An 18392-nucleotide genomic window follows, 5' to 3' on the forward strand; every position below is an offset into this window, starting at 1 on the left:
CACAACAAGAGCACATCAGCTCTGTCTCTTTGGCCAGTTCACTGTTGCATTCAGTTGTTCACTATTTTGACATTATCACTGCCATTTAACAGTCTACAAAACTGCCCATTCTAGCCTGCTTTTCTAGGTCTTATCCTTGTATGAGATTTTAAAAGACAAGTGGAGGCATCGAAATTACCTTCAGAAATAAAAATCTTCTACATGACAAGTAAGTATTATTCTCATTTACTAAGATCCTGAAATAAAAGTTTGTTTGGTAGAGGTTGATCTGCTTTTATATGTAATGACTCAAATATCACAGGTTTTGGGAAAAAAGTATTAAATAAAGTAAAACCATAAATATAATGGCTGATTCAAGAAAACTGCACTTAGAGAATTATGAGAGCATTTTCTAAAGCAGTAAGACAGTAATTTCAGGTGTCAAGGCTTCTGCTTCAGTGAAGTGTTTATTTTTAGCCTAACCATCATTATTTATCGATTCCTGCAATGCCTCTCTCCACTCTAATAAGCTGCACAGAATTATGAGCTACATACAGACCTCAGGAAGGCAGAAGCCATTACAACCATGTGAACCCCCACTGTTCACTAGATAATATTCTGCACTTCCTAAAGGCAGGAGATTAGGTAGGTAACAAATTTCCTAAAATCCTTCTATATTTGGCAGCCTGCCATTTCCATACTGCTTCTACAGATATCACTGAACTTGTAGGACCTCCAAACCAGAAGCCAGCTGGGGAGCAACAGAGCAAAGAAAGAGTTTGATCTTTTGAAAGAAAGTCATTCATATACCCTTAAAATCAGGTGTAAATGGCAGAGTTAAAATTAAACCTGTACTAAACAAAATAAGTACTCCCATAAACCCCACATAATTTTAGTAAAGAGAGAAGAATAAAAAAGTACCAACAGGGGAAAAGGGCAACTGTGATGTAAAACAGCTTAGGTGTTCATGAGATTTATTGTGATCTACTTACAGAAACTTGTTTTTCCCACGTGGGAAAATAATATTCTTGCTGAGCAGATAATTCTATTTCAGTTCTTCAGATCATGGTTTTTGCCTATCTTTTTGCTCAGCTCAAGTCACTTGTCTGTAATAAGACAGCATATCATCTAAACTTTGGTAAAGTGGTTCCTGCTTTGGGGTGTCACCGCTGTCGGTCTGCACTGGAGGTGCCACATCCTGGGTGCTGCAGCCACTGGCCTGCGTTCCTGGCGGCACATCTTGGGCACTGCTGCCACACGTGTGCGTTCCTGGTGGCACATCCTGGGTGCTGCAGTCACAGACCTGTGTTCCTGGCGGCACATCTGGGGTGCTGCTGCCACAGGTGTGCATTCCCGGTGGTACATCTTGGGTGATACAGCCGCAGGTCTGCATTCCCAGTGGCACACCCTGGGCGCTGCAGCCACAGGGCTGCATTCCCCGCGGCACATCCTGGGTGCCGTAGCCATAAGCCTGCATTGAAAAGGGCACCTCGTGAGCTCCGTAGCCGTAGCCGTGCATTGGTGGCACCATCCCTGGCGTGCCGTAGCCATAAGCCTGCACTGGAAAAGGCACCTCGGGAGCGCCGTATCCGTACGCCGGCACGGAGGGCGGCACAGCCCGGGCTCCGTAGCCGTAAGCCCGCATTGGCGGCGGCACAGCTCGGGCACCGTAGCCATAACCCTGTGCTGGGGGCAGCCTGTCCTCATCGTCACTGCTGTCATCGTCCCCTGACGATGATGCCTCCTGAGTGTCATGGCCAGAGCTCTCTGCTGGTGCTGCCTTATCCTGAACGTTGCTGTTGGAACCAGCGCTGCTGCCACTGCCCTGCACCGATGGCATCTGTTGGTTCTGTGCCCTCTCTGTTTCCAGTTTTTCAGAGGAGGTTTCAGGACTGTTCAAATTTCGACTTCGGTAATTATCATCTTTCTTTTGTCCCAAAAAGTAATCAGAAGGTGGTGCAAATTCTGGATCTCGCTCATCTCTAAGTTCTTCCTGTTTCTTTTCCCACAGCCCAAACATCAGTTCTGTTAGAAACAGGAAAATGGTAGATTTAGCATAGATTTCAGGGGCTGGAGGTCAGTCAGAAAGGGGAGAAAACAAATTAGCAAACAGAGTATATACAACTGTGTAAAGCCATCTGAAGTTACTTTTCCACCTAGTACTACATGGAAATACAAGAATCTAGTGCAGATTCCTTCACTGAACCACACTTATTTCAATTTGCATTTTAGATTAAGCTGCCCTCTGCTTTCTGAGTGTAATATTTGCTGCATAGTACAGTGCTGCTTGAGTGTCAGATACTAGAATTCCTCAGAGGTAGGAAAAAACCAGTGTCTGGCAGGAATAGGATTTAACAGATAGGATCTAAAAGTTTGGAGTTTTAATGGAACCACAAAGCTTCCCCTCATAGTGTGTCATCACTTTTTATCCTCATCCTGTACCTCTTTGTGTAAAACATCCTGCCATCATGTAACACAAACCACAGAAGTACATCAAGAAGAAAGCACATAGAAAGACAGTAAATCCTATGAACTATGAAATTTGTCATTCTGTCAACCTGTCTGGATCATCCAGAAATGGAATAACTCATATAGAAGAAAAAATTATGGGGATGTTACAGCAGCTACTGGCACTTGTCGGTCACTGCCCTGGACACTGGATAGTCATTGATACCAAGGCAGAAAGGACTTCATTGCTTCTCAGTCTTACCATACTTGGTCACAAAACAGAAATGAAAGTAGCAGCATGCATGTTGTTACCCAATGATGTTCCTGAATCTACATTTTCTTACCTTTGCCTTTGTCCCACTCTCGGACATAAGGCACGCCAGGCTTTGTATCTCTTCTCTCCTGGATGACAACCTCCACCTTCCTGCTTGCTGCAGTAACTCTCGGAGGTTCTGGCTCCTCAGTAACAGCTTTCAGCTCTGTGTTACAGGAAGAGACAGCAGGGTTTGTCAGTTACAGGATAAAATCTATATGAACCTCACAGGTAAAAATAAGAACGTTAGCATGGTATCTACATTTCATTCACTGGATAAAACGATTTACATTCTTATTCTTCTGAACAACTGTAACAGTGAGTTACTGTTCTTCCTTTCCAGTTAATCACTGGTATAGAATTTTGACACAGTGAAATATTAGCTATGTTTTACAGTGGGAGACAGACAGTAAAAGTTGACTACCAGTGTCATAAGGGAGACAGTGCAGAGATAGGATTAGAATTCAAATTCATTATCCTTAATCCTACAGTCAGCTGTATCTCCAATTTACAGGCTGCATTGAAACTGTTATAGTGTATATTGAGTGATATAAAAAATAACTTGTTACTCCTTTTTATTCCACCTCCTCTTAAGAAAAAAAGCTAGTAAAATGTCAGCAACTCTAACCTCAACCTGCATAATTAACCCATATAATTCCTGCTGGTCAGGTGGGAATCAAAAAAAGGCTACAATCTACATACTATATTTCTACCTACATTATTAATCTATTTCTAGCATGATTTTATATCTACACACATATGAACTCTCGCTATCCTAACAGTTACACTAATTGTATATATAGAACACACAATACCAATATAAATTAAATGTCCAAACATAAATCTAAATTAGAGTCTGCCTGTCCATAGATCAAGTACAAGCTGAAATAACAAAAACTTAAAAAGGCAGCAGTTCATACCTCCATTCTCCAGTTTTATTGCCTCTTCTTCTAATCCTGCTTCCCTTAACTTTTTAACCTTCCGTGCTCGAAGTTTGGACAGCCTTGCATCTAGAGCTGCCTTTCTCTTCTCTTTTAGCTGTTCGCGTTTAGTTCTCTGATCAAGGGTCTTAACAGCAAAGAAAAACATGAATTAATCTCCCTTCACAAAGCAACTAAAAGCAATCCTTATCAAGTACCAGGTTTAACAGGAAAAAAGGAGCCTAATATCTTTGAAGTCAGGCATCACCTGGTGTAACACTCACAGAACAAACCCAAGACAGTGACCACCGAAACAAGGCTCCCTCATGTCCCAGTTTGCTCTTCACACTCATACCTGCTCCCTCAGCATGTCCAGCGTTGCCCGTTGTTTATGCCTGAGTTCTTGGTCCCGAGAAAAGGCGAAGTAACCAACACCAAGCTGTCTGGCCTCTGAAAAGGAGAAACCCAATAAATTTAAGTTACAATCAGTTTACAACAGACAGTAACTACAGGCAGCAGGCACCCTGCTTTCAGGCACGGAATTACTCCCAACAACATACATTGCACAGATGGCTAAAAAGGGCTTGTTTTAGATGATACATAAAGTGAAGCTTCCTGAAGGAGAACAGAGGAGGAGTTTCTGAGAAATACATTTGAGAAAAATACAATTTGAAGAAAAAGAGATCTAGATTTAAGTACTGGTAAATTATAACAGTTATAACACATACCTATTCTTTTTCATACAGACACAGGAAGTAACTTTCCCTTGCTTCCTCTACAACTAATCTCTTTGGTGATACAAAGGTAAGTGATACAAAGTATGGCACTGTACCATTTTCTCGAATGTCCTCATAATGTATGGGTCCCATGGGTTTTCTGAGGGCTTCTTCTTCTTCCTTTTCCCACTGCTGCCTCTGAAGTTCTCTTCTCATATCTTCAGATAACAGAGTATTCCCATCAGGTTCTTGTCTAATCAACAACAACAACAAGTTAGGGATTAAGAGCAGAACTTAACAGTTTTACAGTATCAAACAGTGAAAGTACGATTGGGTCTGATCCAGTATTGCAGTTTTCACAAAACACAGATCATTGTAGGCACCACTTAGTGATACAATGTTGATGATTTTGGTACATGAGGACAGAAATACGAAGTTACCTCTAGAGCAAGGTACTGGCAGAACATGTTAATAAAGACTAACAAAATTATATCCTTTTTCAGAAGCTTTATGAAATTATTATCAAATCACAAAACAGAAGATGAAATAATCATGGTTATTGGTATCTGCGGGGATTCTAACAATCACATAGAGAAACATTTCAGATGTAACATAAGAAAATGAAAGGTATTTGAAATAATAAAAAGCCATTTACCCTAGAGGTCCATGCCAAATATTAATACCCAATATGGAAATAATTTTAACAGAAGACCTGTCAGCTGTTTAATGGAAGAGCAAAACCAAACAAATGGAGGTCAAACAAATTAATTTTAAACATGATGAATTTGGAATTGGTAGAAGACTATTGTCAGTTTCCAGGTTAAACAGAACCAGGAATCACTTCCCTGGCATTTTATGGAAGGTATAATAAAATACGGTTTCTATACAGGGGCCCCATTTTAAAAGACACAACAAATATCTGAGATTGCTAAGTCAATTTATTAAAACCTTTCTCTGCAAACTATGCAAATCTAGAGAAAGGAGTACCATCAACAACTATGGATTGAGAACAGGGTGACAAACCACAGCCTTGCTTCCTTCTCATTAAAACAATGTATATTAAATACTGAGAGGAATATGCAGCTCCATTAGAGAAACCACACCTTTTCCCTTGAAGTTCCTGATCCATTTTAAGTAGACTTGGCAAATCCTTCTTCATACAGCGTCTAGATCGGCCCAAGAAATCAACATAATCAACCCTGTCATGAAAGAAAAAGAGATTTGATGCAAAACTCCTATTTGCAGATTTATAGAAATCTTAAGCAGAAGGTAGAAGTAGCAACACTTTCCAAAGGGTACTCATCACCTCATAGTCTCTGTGTGTGACAGCTGCCTCTACTTTTCACTTTACATGCTCCAAGGTTAAGAGGACACATTGTGAACAGGGCATACAACAGTTGTAACAGGCATTTATTCAATCTTCCTTCGAGCTCCCTGTTCGCCTTGGCAATAAAATGGTGTAAAAGATGTTCAAAAGTAACAATGTCACGTAACTTTTAACAACAAGATGAAACTCAGTCTAGTGCTTGCTTCCCATGGTGAAAATAATGACACAGCATCGATTTCTTGTGGATATGAAATTGTTACAGTACATTTCAAATATCAGTCTAAGGCTCATTCAGAATAGGCTGATAGTGTGTGTTCAAATGGCATAACAAAGGCTGACTAAAATGCAAGTAAAATGTTTCTTTGAAGCTATTGTGCTTCTTATTCAACTCTTTATAGTATTGAACACTTGATTTACAGTTGTCAAAAAAGCTGCTAAGAGCTGTACTTATTATCCTGCATTGAGCTGCCTCAATTATCCCATTCTAAATAACTGATATTACATCTGAAAAAGTATGTCTGCAATCTAGTTCCAAACCCCAAACTTTTAAAGATCTGTACTTTTAGTAAGTTAAGCCTTTTACACAGTTTCTAAGGATATCTACAGTTTAGTATATACTCAGTGGCCTTCAGTTTTTATTGCAATGAATCATCAGTAGAAAAGAAATCTGCATTCTCTATAGTAAAGATTTAACTATGGCTGCAGATAATTAGCATTAATTATGCTAACACCCAAATATCCTCATTAGGATATGGCCTCACTGAGATGGCCAATAATATGTGTCACTGATGAGAGATGTAGGCAGTGATAGCAAAGCACCCTGTGAACAGTAAAATGTATCAGTTTAATTTTCTGATACTTTATGGTGCTGGCAGCACAAAGCAGTTTGAGCCCACCACTCATTGGTAGCTTCATCTTGAATTTGAGTATGATGCTGGTGAGGGGTCTCTCTGCCTTTCCACCTCAGCTGTCTGCTGGAATTCTGCTGGATTCATTCTCCCAGTTTATTCTGAGACATTACATTGCAAATCTTATCTTGGCCGAATAAACTGAGGAATGGTGGTGCTGTTTTGTATTGGTTACTGCTGGTTTAAACTGATTACCAGAACTGAAATCTCATGTTCCTTAAGCATTTCAAACAAATGGACAAGGAAAATGTTTAGTCAGACTGGTTTCTTAATTATTCCTAACGTCTTAGATGAAAAATTAGTTGTTACTTGGAATTACACAGAAAACTGTCAGAGACTATTTGCTGTGCTGCAGTTAAAAAGTGGAAGAAATGCTGGAAAATCGTGTTCCTATTCCAGTCAGGGTTTCTCTCCTTTAAGAGGAGGTCTTACAATGAAATAACTGCTCATTTTGTAAGTCAAGCACAATTAAAGAAGGGAAGATGAATACAATAAAACCCCCAAGTTTTTCTAAAATACATTTCAATTCAGCACATCAAAGTGTAAAATTGTACCCAGACTGTGATCAGAACTCCCATAAACTATGCAAGAAAGTAAGAGTGGATATTATGATGTCTCCCTTATAGTACATTTCCCTGAATGCTATTTCTCAAAATCCTGGACGTAGATTCTATTGCAGAGTTTTACCTGTGTGGAAAGGAAAGTAACACGAAGGACTGTCTTTAAAGGAGAAATTAAAGAATGTTACCACCTCTTCTCAATGTGCAGTATTAAACAAAAAAATAAAAAAAAGGACACCACTTCACAAACTTTGGAGAATAATATTATTTTCACATGCATTTGTCAAGAGGCAGCCAAGGACAGAGAAGCCCAGTCAGTAGCACCAACCATTCTTCCTCCGGGTCCTCGGGCGGTGGAATGTCTGCTTCAGGTGTTGTTTCCTCCTCATCTGACTCCCTTTCTGAAGTCTTTCCAGCAGCTTCGCTCTGACCCAGCTCCTGTACTTCGTGCCTTTTGTCTATGATCTTCTGAGTGAAATCCACCAGGTACAAATCCTCGGTTTCTTCATCTAAGGCAGAAAATCGATTCTCAGAGAACAGCCACGAAAAGAACAGAGCTGAGCACAAAATCAATACCAAATAGCTACAATCAGCTTTTCAGCTGCCAGCAGTGCCCTTGCCCACACTATTGGGGAATATTTAAACCTTATTCAGTGCCAAACAAACCCGGAGCTATCAATTGGCTCCACGGTGATAACATCTATTTCTGAATCGAAGTTTTAGGGTATTGTGCACTGAACAGAAAAGGCAGCATTCTCTGCAGCAAAACATTCTCTGCTCATTAACTATTTCAGAAGCAAAGGGTTTGTCATGTAACAGCTCAAATACTTTTTTGATGCTTAACATTTGGTATGTTGGCAGCAGCCAAGCAGTCACAAGGGTACTTTTTAGAAAAGTAGAGAAAAGTGGTGGGGTCATGTGGACAAATATGGACATTAGTAAAGAAAACAGAAATTAATTGCAAGGGGATTTGTATTCTATTTTAATAACTGTTTCTTGCAAGGGACTGAATGCGTGAGAGAAGAAAGGGACAGATTAGCATTTGCTAACTCTATTAGCTGCATGACTGGCATTCATATATGGACCAGTCAGACTCCCCTCCTGCTCCTCTTCTCTTCATAAATGTCCAAGAATTAGAATGCAGGACAGAACATCAGCAATGCAATCCAAAGACTGCACAATGGAGAATAAATTAATTTGTTTTTTCTAAGATACTGTACTGAAAAAACCAGAATATAGTCCACCCACCTAGTGAATGAGTCAAACAAGCCCCTAGTGCTTTACTACGTCAGGCAGTCCTTCAAAAAGTAATTATTTTATTTTCTCTAGCAAATTTATTTTTTCTCCCTTTCAAAGCAGAATAACGCATGTGAATCACTTCGTATAAACAACTTGAAAAAATTTCCCATGAAGACCAGCAGTGAATTCATAGCATAGTTGCTGTCAAACACCACACAGTCAGAAATACCAACTTTTAGGGTGAACTTCTCAAAAAAACTGTGAATATATATACACACACACACATATATATATGTAAAATACTCATTTTAGACTGGTTTTCCTTCACCTGGAAAGTCGCCTTTTGTCATTTTCTCATACAGCTTTGCTTTCTCTTCTAGCTTCTTCCTGAAAAAGAAAACAAAAAATTAACATTGCAATCCCACCAATTCCAAACATAGATCAAAGTGATCAGTTTAGCCTTAGATAAATGGAACTGGAAAGTACTGGGAGTGCTTGAGATGTTTATTAGAAGCTGACTTATCCCTAGGTTTTGTTTTGAACCGTCACTGGCATTTCTGAAGATACGCAGTTATCCAGTTCCAGAGTTTATACTGAAAATAATTTTAGTGAAGTTACAGAATTAATCTTAAGTGTTATCTGTCAAGTAGGCAAGAACATGATGTAACAAGCATTCCACCTCTATCTAACTACTATGGTCTGTCAGATAAATACTGGAATCTAAATTATTATTTGCAGGTGTGAGATAGTGGAAGACAGTTTTACAGAAAAAAAAAAGAAAAAAGAGATAACGTGGAGTTATTCTTCAAAACTGAAGAGAAAACTGTAGCTAATTTCTGGAATTGTAGAAGACAATTTTGAAGAGCAAGGAACTACTTAAAGAAGAACAGCAAATAGCTTACAAATGGCATTTTCAACATATATCTTTTTGTACAACCAACCCATTTAGAAAATGAGGCAATCCTTGCAAGAAAGTGAGCCATTTTCTGTTAATTCCAAGAAACACTTTGCTAGAGAATTCTAAAGTGTTGCTGTCCTGGCTTGTGATTCTAAAGATGACTTAAAAAAAATAAATTAACCTGACACATTTAGACAATTGTGATAATGTGAGGGCAGCTATCCCTGCATGAACATGACACTGCTGGGATGCAGTTTGTACATTACTGGTAAAGAGCACGGAATTGATGCTGGTCTTACTGGTTGGTCTAATGACAACTGCTGGCCCAAAACGTGTGTAACTTGCTTTTTGTGCTTTTCTAAACACTGAAAATCACATTCTACAAAGTATTCCTTTCTTACAGAGCCTAAGAGCTACCTTGATTGATCCAATATGTCCTGCTCTTCTGTCTTCTGCTCAACATCTTTTGAGGCTCGATTTGCAACTCCTGTGTTTTGTTTGGTCCAGATGCTTGGTTTCTGTAGAGAACCATTTTGTAACAACAAATAAATGAAAATACTGAAATGGTAATGATTACAAAAATATTTCAACTCCATAATGCAAACACTGCAAATCAATCATAAAAGACTTTGTAAATAACACCTTAAACATGTTTGACTTGAGACTATACCTGTGCTGTGGAATACAGCAGGTATGTCCTAAATTAACAGACTCCAGCATGGTGTCAGAGGGAAGGACAGGCTGAGAAGCTAAAAAACCCAAAGGTACTCAAAAAACAGATAAAATCTATTCTGGCAAAGATGTTAAGGTTAAAAAAAAAACCCCTAACAATCTTGCTAATTAAGAATGTAGTAACAAAGCTACAGATTGTTTCTATTCTCCGTTACCTCCATCAGTTGGCCTGTTTGCAGCGTAACACTGTAAAAGCTGTGTGTGTTTGAAATATGGCAGCAACAGCACATTCTGCTTCTAGAAAGCTAAACAATGAGTAAAACCCAGAGTGCAGTAAAGAGCAAAACACCAGAGATAATTGTGTGTTTGTTATTACACATCATAAACACACAGCAGAGCTTTTAGCAAGGACAGTGACTCTGGAAGAGTCTCATCCTCCATCCTTTGGAACCATACAAGATCTTAGATGAAAGAAACACCTTTTCCTGTAGTTATAAAAGCTGTGGATCCTTGGGGAATGAAGATTAACAGGTGATTTAGATGGGCATAAGCACAATATTAAGTTTTCTGCTGTGCACAAGAATGTCACCAGAAAATGAAATTTAAAGAACAATCTCATCACGTACATTTTATATTTGACCAGTAACACAGCTCTAAGCATTTATTTATATTTGAATATTAACTTCTTTACTTTAAGGAGAAAGAATGACAAAAACAACAATGGAAAAATATTTCTACCTTATTAGAGGTTCTGGGCTTTGCAAAGACACCAGCATCTTTCAATAGCTTTTCTTTCTTGAATTCCTCTTGCTTTCGGAAGAGTTCGGCTTTTAGATCTACCAGCTACATCACCAGCAAAACCACAAATAAATAACCAGGACATATCACAAGCACATTCATCAGTTACTGCAATAAATAACTGTATTTCTAGTAAAACAGTCTGCCATTTACAGTCATATGAGCCTTTGATTGCATTTTTACGTGGAACTTCAAATCATTGATCTGATCACAGAGACCACTCAAGTTTACAGCAAACATACAGAATGTAAATTATGATTAGGGAGTAAAACAACCCCCAAGGATATCCTTGGTTCTTTTCTACATGAGAATAAGGGAGACATAATTCCATACAGATCTTACCAGCCGCCTGAGGGCAAACAAATTGAGAAGGACTAATGAAATAACACTACTGAATACAAAAAGGGAACTTTTAACTACTAGATAGTGAATAAAATCCTGTCTTGGGAAAGCATTGATAAAAGTTTTCTTTCATAAAATATATATTGTTTCCCACTGCTTTATATACTGCTTATACAGTTTTAGATTTTCTTGTTTGTTTGTTTGTTTGTTTTTTCCCCCTAAATATATAAGTGGCATTGCCATCTATGACCAAGGTCCATCTCAGCTTTTATGAAGAAACATCATCAGCAGGGATGTTATCTTGGAATTACAAAACTAGTCTGGAAGAAGATATTGTGCCACTTTCCCTGCAAGTCCTACAGAAGACAAATTTCTCAGATGTACATGAAATGAGGAAAGCAGAAGACTTTGGCATTAATACTTGTCCCAAGAACTAAAGCATTTACTTTTCAGGTCCCTAGAATAATGACGTGTAGTGTTGTAAAATCACCCTTTTCCCCACTGTTTAGAAGTGCCCTAATTTTATAATTACATTAGGAGTGAAAGCAAATCCAGCCCGGGCACACTCGGGTTTGGAGGGCAGCGTGTGCTCCTGGTCAGGAAAGAAAGGGGGCCAAACCCCAAAGCCGAACATCTCAGACCCGGGATGTGAAACAGGGCGTCAGAACAGCCCTTTAATTCAGCGTTTGCTGTAAGAACCGTGCACCTCAGTGGGCTTAAGGCGAGGGCACAGAACACCGGCACCTGCACCAGCACCACCAGCACCATTCCCCTTTCCCGGTGCCCTGTTTTCCCTGGAAGCGGTGGCACCACCGCACCCCAGGGTCGAGCCGCACGGCCTCCACCAGCCGGGCCCATACCGCGCGCGGGCGCCCCGCAGCTGAGCACAGCCGGCCGCCCTCTCAGCCCTCCCAGCCGCGCGTGGGGAGGCGAAGGGGCTCGTTTCGCCGCTCCCCGGCCCCTCACTCACCGAGGACGCGGCCACGTCCAGCGGCTTCTTCCTCCGGTCCATGGCGGACCCGCCGCCTTCCGTGCGGCCCTGCCGTAAAGCGCGGCGGCCGCGCGGCGCTGTCGCGACAGGCGGTGAGGGCGGGCGGGCGCCCCCCGTCGCCATGTTGGGGAGGTCAGGGCAGGGCATGAGAGGAGGCATGGGAATTTTACTCACAGTACCCCGGAAAGCCCAAATAAGGGACAGTATAATCTTAAAGAAGTCCCAGAGAATTAGATAAGGGATGTAGCTCGAACGAGCAGGATGTAAACTAAGCCCCATGTTCCCAAATAAGATAAAGAATGAGCGTTACAGTTTTTGGTGGTGGAACACAATGACACTGTGCCTGCTCAAGAACTGAGGTCAAGATGATGGAGAAGACCTGGAAGGACCAAAAAAGGACTTCCAGTAGGGGTGTGAAATGAGGGTTTCTGGCACGCACTGGCCAAACCCTTCAGGTCTCCTGTCAGAAACCTCCCTGTGCAGCTGCAGGGCTGGAGCTGCTGTGACCAGTGGGGATGCTCTGGGCTGGGCCACTGTGGCCAAGAATTGAGCTTGGCAGGGGCTAAATGAAGAAGTACATGGTTGAAGCTTGCTACCAATGTTGTCCCAAACACAGGCTTGTTACCCAAGGCCAGCACCAGTTCACACACTGAGGACAGGTATTGCTGTTTTCTATTCTAGTTTGCTCCAAGTGGGGACATGGGTGGTAACCCATGAAAGGCTAACTCATCTATCATCAAAATTTCACACTATTCATACATTTTAACAAAGGCATCAGCATTCGTTGATTACGAATTACAAAACTTTTCTCTTAATTGGTACTCAATGCCCAAGTTATATCTCTCACTTCTCATGCTAATTAGTCCCCAGGCACAGTTCTTCCTTCTAGTTGAGTCTGGGGTCTATTTTGAGTAGGTGATCAATGAGTCGGTGGTCATGATCTCCCACTGCTGGAATTACCTTTCCCACAGTTACTGCTCAGTGCTGACTTTACTCCTGGTGGCTCTCGTCCAGACAGCCCATTCCTCTTGGGATTGTGTTCTCTTTTCCTTAAAACAACAGGTTAGCCAAGCATACGATGCTCACAATGCAATTATTAATCATAACTGTCCACCTACAGCTACTGGTTAACAACTGAAAAAAAAATTGCGAACTTTGACTCAACCCCCTGTTAAAATTTTGAGGGGCTTGATATCATCAACAGAAAAAAACTACAACAAACAAACCAAAAACCAAACCACATCAAAAAGTCCCAAGCACAGCCAGGAAAAAAACCAAAACAAACCCAAACCCCAAAACTCCTACCTGATAGGTGAGTGCCACAGAGATGAGAGCTGGAGACAGCCACGTCCCTCAACACCCATCTGGGTTCAGCACCACTGCCCTCTGGGTGCCTTGTCCAAGCCCTGAGCTGCGTCTGTCCTGTTGTCCTCGGCTCTCTGCCTGCATGGATCCAGCTGAGGGAGGTGAGATTTCAGTCACAGCTTTGCAGTACCAAAAAAACGTCATCCATAACAGCCAAGTACAAACCCACCTACAGCTCTGTAAACTCAGAGAGGAGCACAGGTGGCTGTTGGGGAGCAAGGTTCAGTTTTACTTATGCTGGGAAGCTCTTTGCATCCTTTATCATCCCCCTGGAGAAATGAGACTGTCTGATAGGTTTTAATTCAAAGTGATTCTGAAGAACACATTTTAACTGTGGTTGCAAGAGGAAGCTACCTTTCACTTGTCTTTATTAAAGTGGAAAAATATAAGGTACTCTGATGTTATTGCTTGGCAGTGTGACAGCTGATAGAAGCACCAGATACAGTTCTTTTGATTTTTGAAATGTGCTGCCTTTGTGCTTGGCAAGCTGGGTCAGGCCCATATTTAATAGTTTATGGACAAAGGATTGCAAAGCTGACAGAGATACTCAGTTGCTAAGAAAGCTGCACCAGTATTCCAGGGATGTGAAGTGCGCATTTGAGAAAGAGCAATTTCTGGTCCTAGTGAAGCTGTCTTACTTTTGGTTTTTTAAAAGGAGAAGGGGAATTGGTGAGAGACAACAGCTACAGAGAGGTACAGGTCATATCAGAGCCATGAAGTTTAGTATTTTAATCTGCAGTGGAAGAAAATAAATGAGCATTACTGAAAAATAGGACAAAGGAATGGAAACATCTGTGCTGTTCTAATTTAATCACACTTCAACAAACCTCACCTAACAACAACACTGAGAAGAAAAGATGGCCCAAACCCAGCCTCAGGTTGGTCCTGATTAATTCCCACCTTTTATTTGGAGGCAGTGTCTGTGAGAGCACATTTCTCCCCTGAAGTGCATTAATCCTCCACATTGCTCATGTTCTACATTACAGCAACAGGACTCTCTCACCTGTCAGGGTTTCCAGTGTTCCAGGTGTTGAGTACTTTCAGGAGCTCAGGAATATTTTTATCTTGAGATTCTCACAACATGAAGCTCCTGAAGAGCTGACAGCCAGACTTGGTTCTGGACACCTCCTTACAACTGCAGGTGCAAAAACACATCAGGAAATCTTGGTCTATTGAAAACTTGGCCTGTAGAATATAATGGCCGTGGCTAAGATGGATGGTTGAGCCTCTGGGACAGAAACTCTACGTGACCAGCTTTGGAAATATAACACTAGACACTGTGTAGATACTGCAATGCTTCTTCATCTTTTCTGACTTAAATGTGAAATGATACAAATGCTGAGTCTATTTAGGATACTACTCTGGAAGCCACTTTTTTACCTGTCTTTTGTCTCTCCCCTCTAGATGCCTGAAACAAACCTTTGCTTGCAGGATTCCTTAGCACAGCCTAAGCCCTGGTGAGGCTCTTTGCAGCTCCTTACTGCATTCTCTCCTCACTGCTGCATTTTCCCCTATGACCTGCCCATAGCTCTTGTAGCTTGTGACACCATCCTGACTTCAACTCCTTGTAGCACTGTTCTTCTTTACAAGCAAACTGGTCTTGTCTTGTAACATTAGAAGCATGTTCTTTTCCCCCATCTACAAATCTGTTTGGTTTTTTACTTGCTCTCTCCTTCCTGGACTCTGTTTTGTATTTATCTGTCTGAGCCATGCTGGAACAGCACTCTTTCTGGTTTGGGTGTTGTAAAAAATGTCTCAGTATCACCTCAGCAGCCCTCTATGTATCAGGTGTTACTTGGATAGTCTTAGGGATAGTCTTGGAATGAGGCCCCTGGAGGTGTCAGCATCACTCTTAAAATGTTCCTTTCTGGTTGAGGGTGAGATTCATGATCAGGGTTGTAGGGAAAAGCTGTGTTTTTGTAGGGAAAAGCAGTTACATGACAGGATGTAGAAAAAGGAATTAATATCAGAAATATTAATTCCAGCAAGTTGGCTCATGTTGCTGCGAGCGAGGATCTGCACTTGCAAGAAAATAGGTTACCTCATGGGTGGCAGAGGTCTGGCTGGGCATGCCTGGATTGGGAATGAGTCAGAGTCACTGATGCCGTACATAACTGATGGACTCGTGCAAGGAGATAACCTTTAGCTCACATTCTCTCCCGGTTAACGTCAGCAGGCAGGGACAAAAGCAGACCCGGGCGGGAGGAGCGAGGCTCCTGCTGGGGCCGCGGGGTCGCCCTGCCGGGCTCCCCTGGAGGTGGGATTCGGCACTGAGTGCTCACCCACTCAGATGGCCTTCGGAGCACTGTGTGTCGGTTCAGTGGTCTTGTGTTCACAGTCAAAGAGCTGACAAGCTTTCACACATATTGTTCCCTCAGAAAGGTTCAGTGTCAATTCTAACCTGTGGAGGGCTATTCTGTGCATTTTTTTTTAATCCAGCCCACAGGCATTCATAAAATGCCAGTGAGGGAGAAATAAGAATATTTTCAGGTTGTGAAGCAAAATCAGCTTAACACAAAGAAATTAGGTGAGGAAGGAGAGGAATCTATCTCTGTGTGTACAGTAGAGCCTCAGTGTGGCTGTGCTGTGCTTATTTCTTATCAGAAATATGTGAAAGCTGTGTAAGCTACCGTATCTGATCTCAGACTGCTGATAGCCCTGAATTCCTGGGGAATAACTGATTCGGCAATTCCAATTAGTATGCTGCTCATTTTAGCACGAGGCCTAATTGTGTTTATTTCCACAAAGCTGCATCAACACAAAAAGCTTGTTTATTATTTTTGAGGAAGACGGAAGATCGCAGTGGATTGTTCTAAGGGGATTTTGTATGAAACAGGGTGTTTCAGTGTCTTGTAAAATTGGTGAGAGATGCTGCACAAACTTGAATCAGTTGCAAAACTTTGATGTGGATTTCTCCTACACCCCCCTACCAAAACTAGACTTACAGGAGCTCCAGACCAAATTATATTGATGTTTGGAGGATTTGCTTTTCTGAGACTGATTCTCTTATCACAGACAGTAAGGTTTCCTCCTACCCTAAGGCCTTGATGTCTGTCTTACTTTCTACATCTTGGCTCTAAGATGAAATGAAACCGGGCAAATAACAGCTGGACATTTTGTGAGATAAGCCTCAGTGCCAGGGCACTGTGTCCTCACACACTTTCAGAGCCACTCAACATAAGACAACTCATCTGTGTTTCTCTAAGGGAGGGAGAAATTCCTTCTGGCTTTCTTTTTAATTTTTTTTCAGGCTCTTTGTCTTGGAAGTTATCATATGAAAACATTTGTGCTATGTCAACAAAAATCTTTTCTAAAACAGAGGAAGATTTTTTTTTTTGCTTTCCATAGTTTTGCATATTCTTGGTCAGCTGGTGTATTAGTTTGTGGAATCTGTGTGTCTCAGTGTGTATGAGGCCAAAAATGACTGTGGCAGAAGCAAAATTTTTGCAAACTAATTGTTGCAACATCAGAGATCCAGAAGTGTGTATTTCCTTCATAGCAGAGATTACATCTCTTCCCAAAATAAAGTCCCAGCATACCTTTCTTTACTTACTTCTCAATACTTTCCTAAAGGCACCTGAAGCATACCCTAGGCTTTTGTAATTTTGCATTGTATTTTGCATGGGATTTCTTCAGCAAAACAAACAAGCAGAAAAACCTCAAAAGCCCTTTGGTAGAAAGTCTAGATGGACACTGTTGATATTTTTTTTTTTTTGCAGGAAGACTAAAAGTTAAAGTCATTTTGGTAGGTAATTGGCAGGTGTGCAAAATAGGAGAAAAATGGCAATTCTTTGACAAATGTTGGAGTTCCTTTGCATGATCCTAGGCAGAAAGTCAAAACTGCCATGCATGTGGCTCTATTTTTTTGCCTCTTGAGTCACAAGCTGCAATGCCAGAGTGCTTTTGTGCTAGTTTATTTTTGATTGCAAACTCAAAAATAGGCACAGAAGACAAACCTGATATGACTTAATGCTAAATTGAACTGAGATCTAAAGTAGCCTTTTCCTTTTCTATGGGAATCTCTATTTTATATGCAGTTTTATAATGCACTTTAAATCATGGCTTGTGTCAACAATATTGTCCTCTCTTCTCTCTTTGTATGTGTTATGAGAGAGGGGCTGCTCTTACGTGCTACTTGTGTAGAAATTGTAATTCCTCTCAAATACAGATGGAAAGTAGGGATTTCCTAAGAGTATGCAACAACTTCAATCAGAAATAGGCTTAATGTCATCTTACAGCAGAGTCTGTAGGAAGGGCATAGTTACTGCAACTGGAATTAGCAAAGAAAACTCTTATTTTTGCCCATTTTTTTTTAGTAGGCATTTTAGCAAGCCTTGATGAAAATGGGCACAGTGACACTTTCTCCATTGGGGATCATTTGCATAAGGAAAAAGACTGAGCACCAGTTGAAAAGATGAATAGGTTTTTCACTATTTTCCTGTACTAAGAGGTATCAATACATACATTTTCTAAACTGGAGATGTAAGTAGCCAGCAAGTGCCAAAAGAAATTGGCTTATCAATTACATTGAGCAGTGGCTGTGGATATTTTCATCCCCTGAACAGAAACTCTAAGCTGTTGGACTGCACCGTGCTGTCCATGGTTTCTGTGTGGCTGGCATAAAAGACAACCATGCCCTTTAAGGAATTGCTCAGCTCCTTGAGATTTACCCATTCATCTGTCCACCCTCCTTTCACCATCTGTTTCTTCCGCTGTGGACACGTGAAGTTGCTCCATCCCTGCAGCAAAATGCAGCCTGGATGGTTCACAATCAGGCTTTTGCACGAAGCAGAGTTTTCCTGTCTTTGCAAGCACGGATGGACTTGCCTCTCTGTCAAGGTGTAGCCCTATAAAGAAGCTGGATTTTGTATTGCAGCTGCACATCTGCAAACTCCTTCAAGACACTACAGACCTGT

General features: G+C 41.1%; 2 protein-coding genes across 3 annotated transcripts in view; one reads left to right on the forward strand and one right to left on the reverse strand.

The window, feature by feature from the left end:
* Nucleotides 1-936: 936 nt before the first annotated feature.
* On the reverse strand, nucleotides 937-12164 carry CCDC174 (coiled-coil domain containing 174). Of its 2 annotated transcripts, XM_032699360.1 has the most exons (12): nucleotides 12091-12164; nucleotides 10719-10823; nucleotides 9726-9826; nucleotides 8739-8797; nucleotides 7500-7680; nucleotides 5480-5575; nucleotides 4493-4629; nucleotides 4016-4110; nucleotides 3661-3808; nucleotides 2772-2906; nucleotides 1387-2004; nucleotides 937-1302 (listed from the first exon to the last, which is right to left on the reverse strand). In XM_032699360.1, the coding sequence occupies exons 1-12, from the start codon at nucleotides 12130-12132 to the stop codon at nucleotides 1073-1075; spliced, it is 1947 nt and encodes a 648-aa protein (XP_032555251.1). In that variant the 5' UTR covers nucleotides 12133-12164; the 3' UTR covers nucleotides 937-1072. The 2 variants fall into 2 exon arrangements, with proteins under 2 accessions (XP_032555251.1, XP_032555250.1); XM_032699359.1 differs by having other exon boundaries at nucleotides 937-2004.
* Nucleotides 12165-13427: 1263 nt separating this feature from the next.
* GRIP2 (glutamate receptor interacting protein 2) overlaps nucleotides 13428-18392 on the forward strand; it is a 280221-nt gene continuing 275256 nt past the window's right edge. Inside the window, exon 1 of the mRNA XM_032699233.1 lies at nucleotides 13428-13577. The gene's annotated coding sequence lies outside the window, so the exon portion shown is untranslated. The remainder of the gene's footprint in view (nucleotides 13578-18392) is intronic.

The sequence above is a fragment of the Chiroxiphia lanceolata genome, chromosome 11 (assembly GCF_009829145.1).
Source record: "Chiroxiphia lanceolata isolate bChiLan1 chromosome 11, bChiLan1.pri, whole genome shotgun sequence".
Taxonomy (NCBI): domain Eukaryota; kingdom Metazoa; phylum Chordata; class Aves; order Passeriformes; family Pipridae; genus Chiroxiphia; species Chiroxiphia lanceolata.

What these genes read in the sequence shown, in the direction of transcription:
- CCDC174 (XM_032699359.1), bottom strand. Translation starts at nt 12,132, where the DNA reads ATGGACCGGAGGAAGAAGCCGCTGGACGTGGCCGCGTCCTCG. An exon ending in TGGACGTGGCCGCGTCCTCG is followed by an intron (nt 10,824 to 12,090) that starts GTGAGTGAGGGG and finishes CTGGTGATGTAG; the next exon opens with CTGGTAGATCTAAAAGCCGA. An exon ending in AGCCCAGAACCTCTAATAAG is followed by an intron (nt 9,827 to 10,718) that starts GTAGAAATATTT and finishes GGTTCTCTACAG; the next exon opens with AAACCAAGCATCTGGACCAA.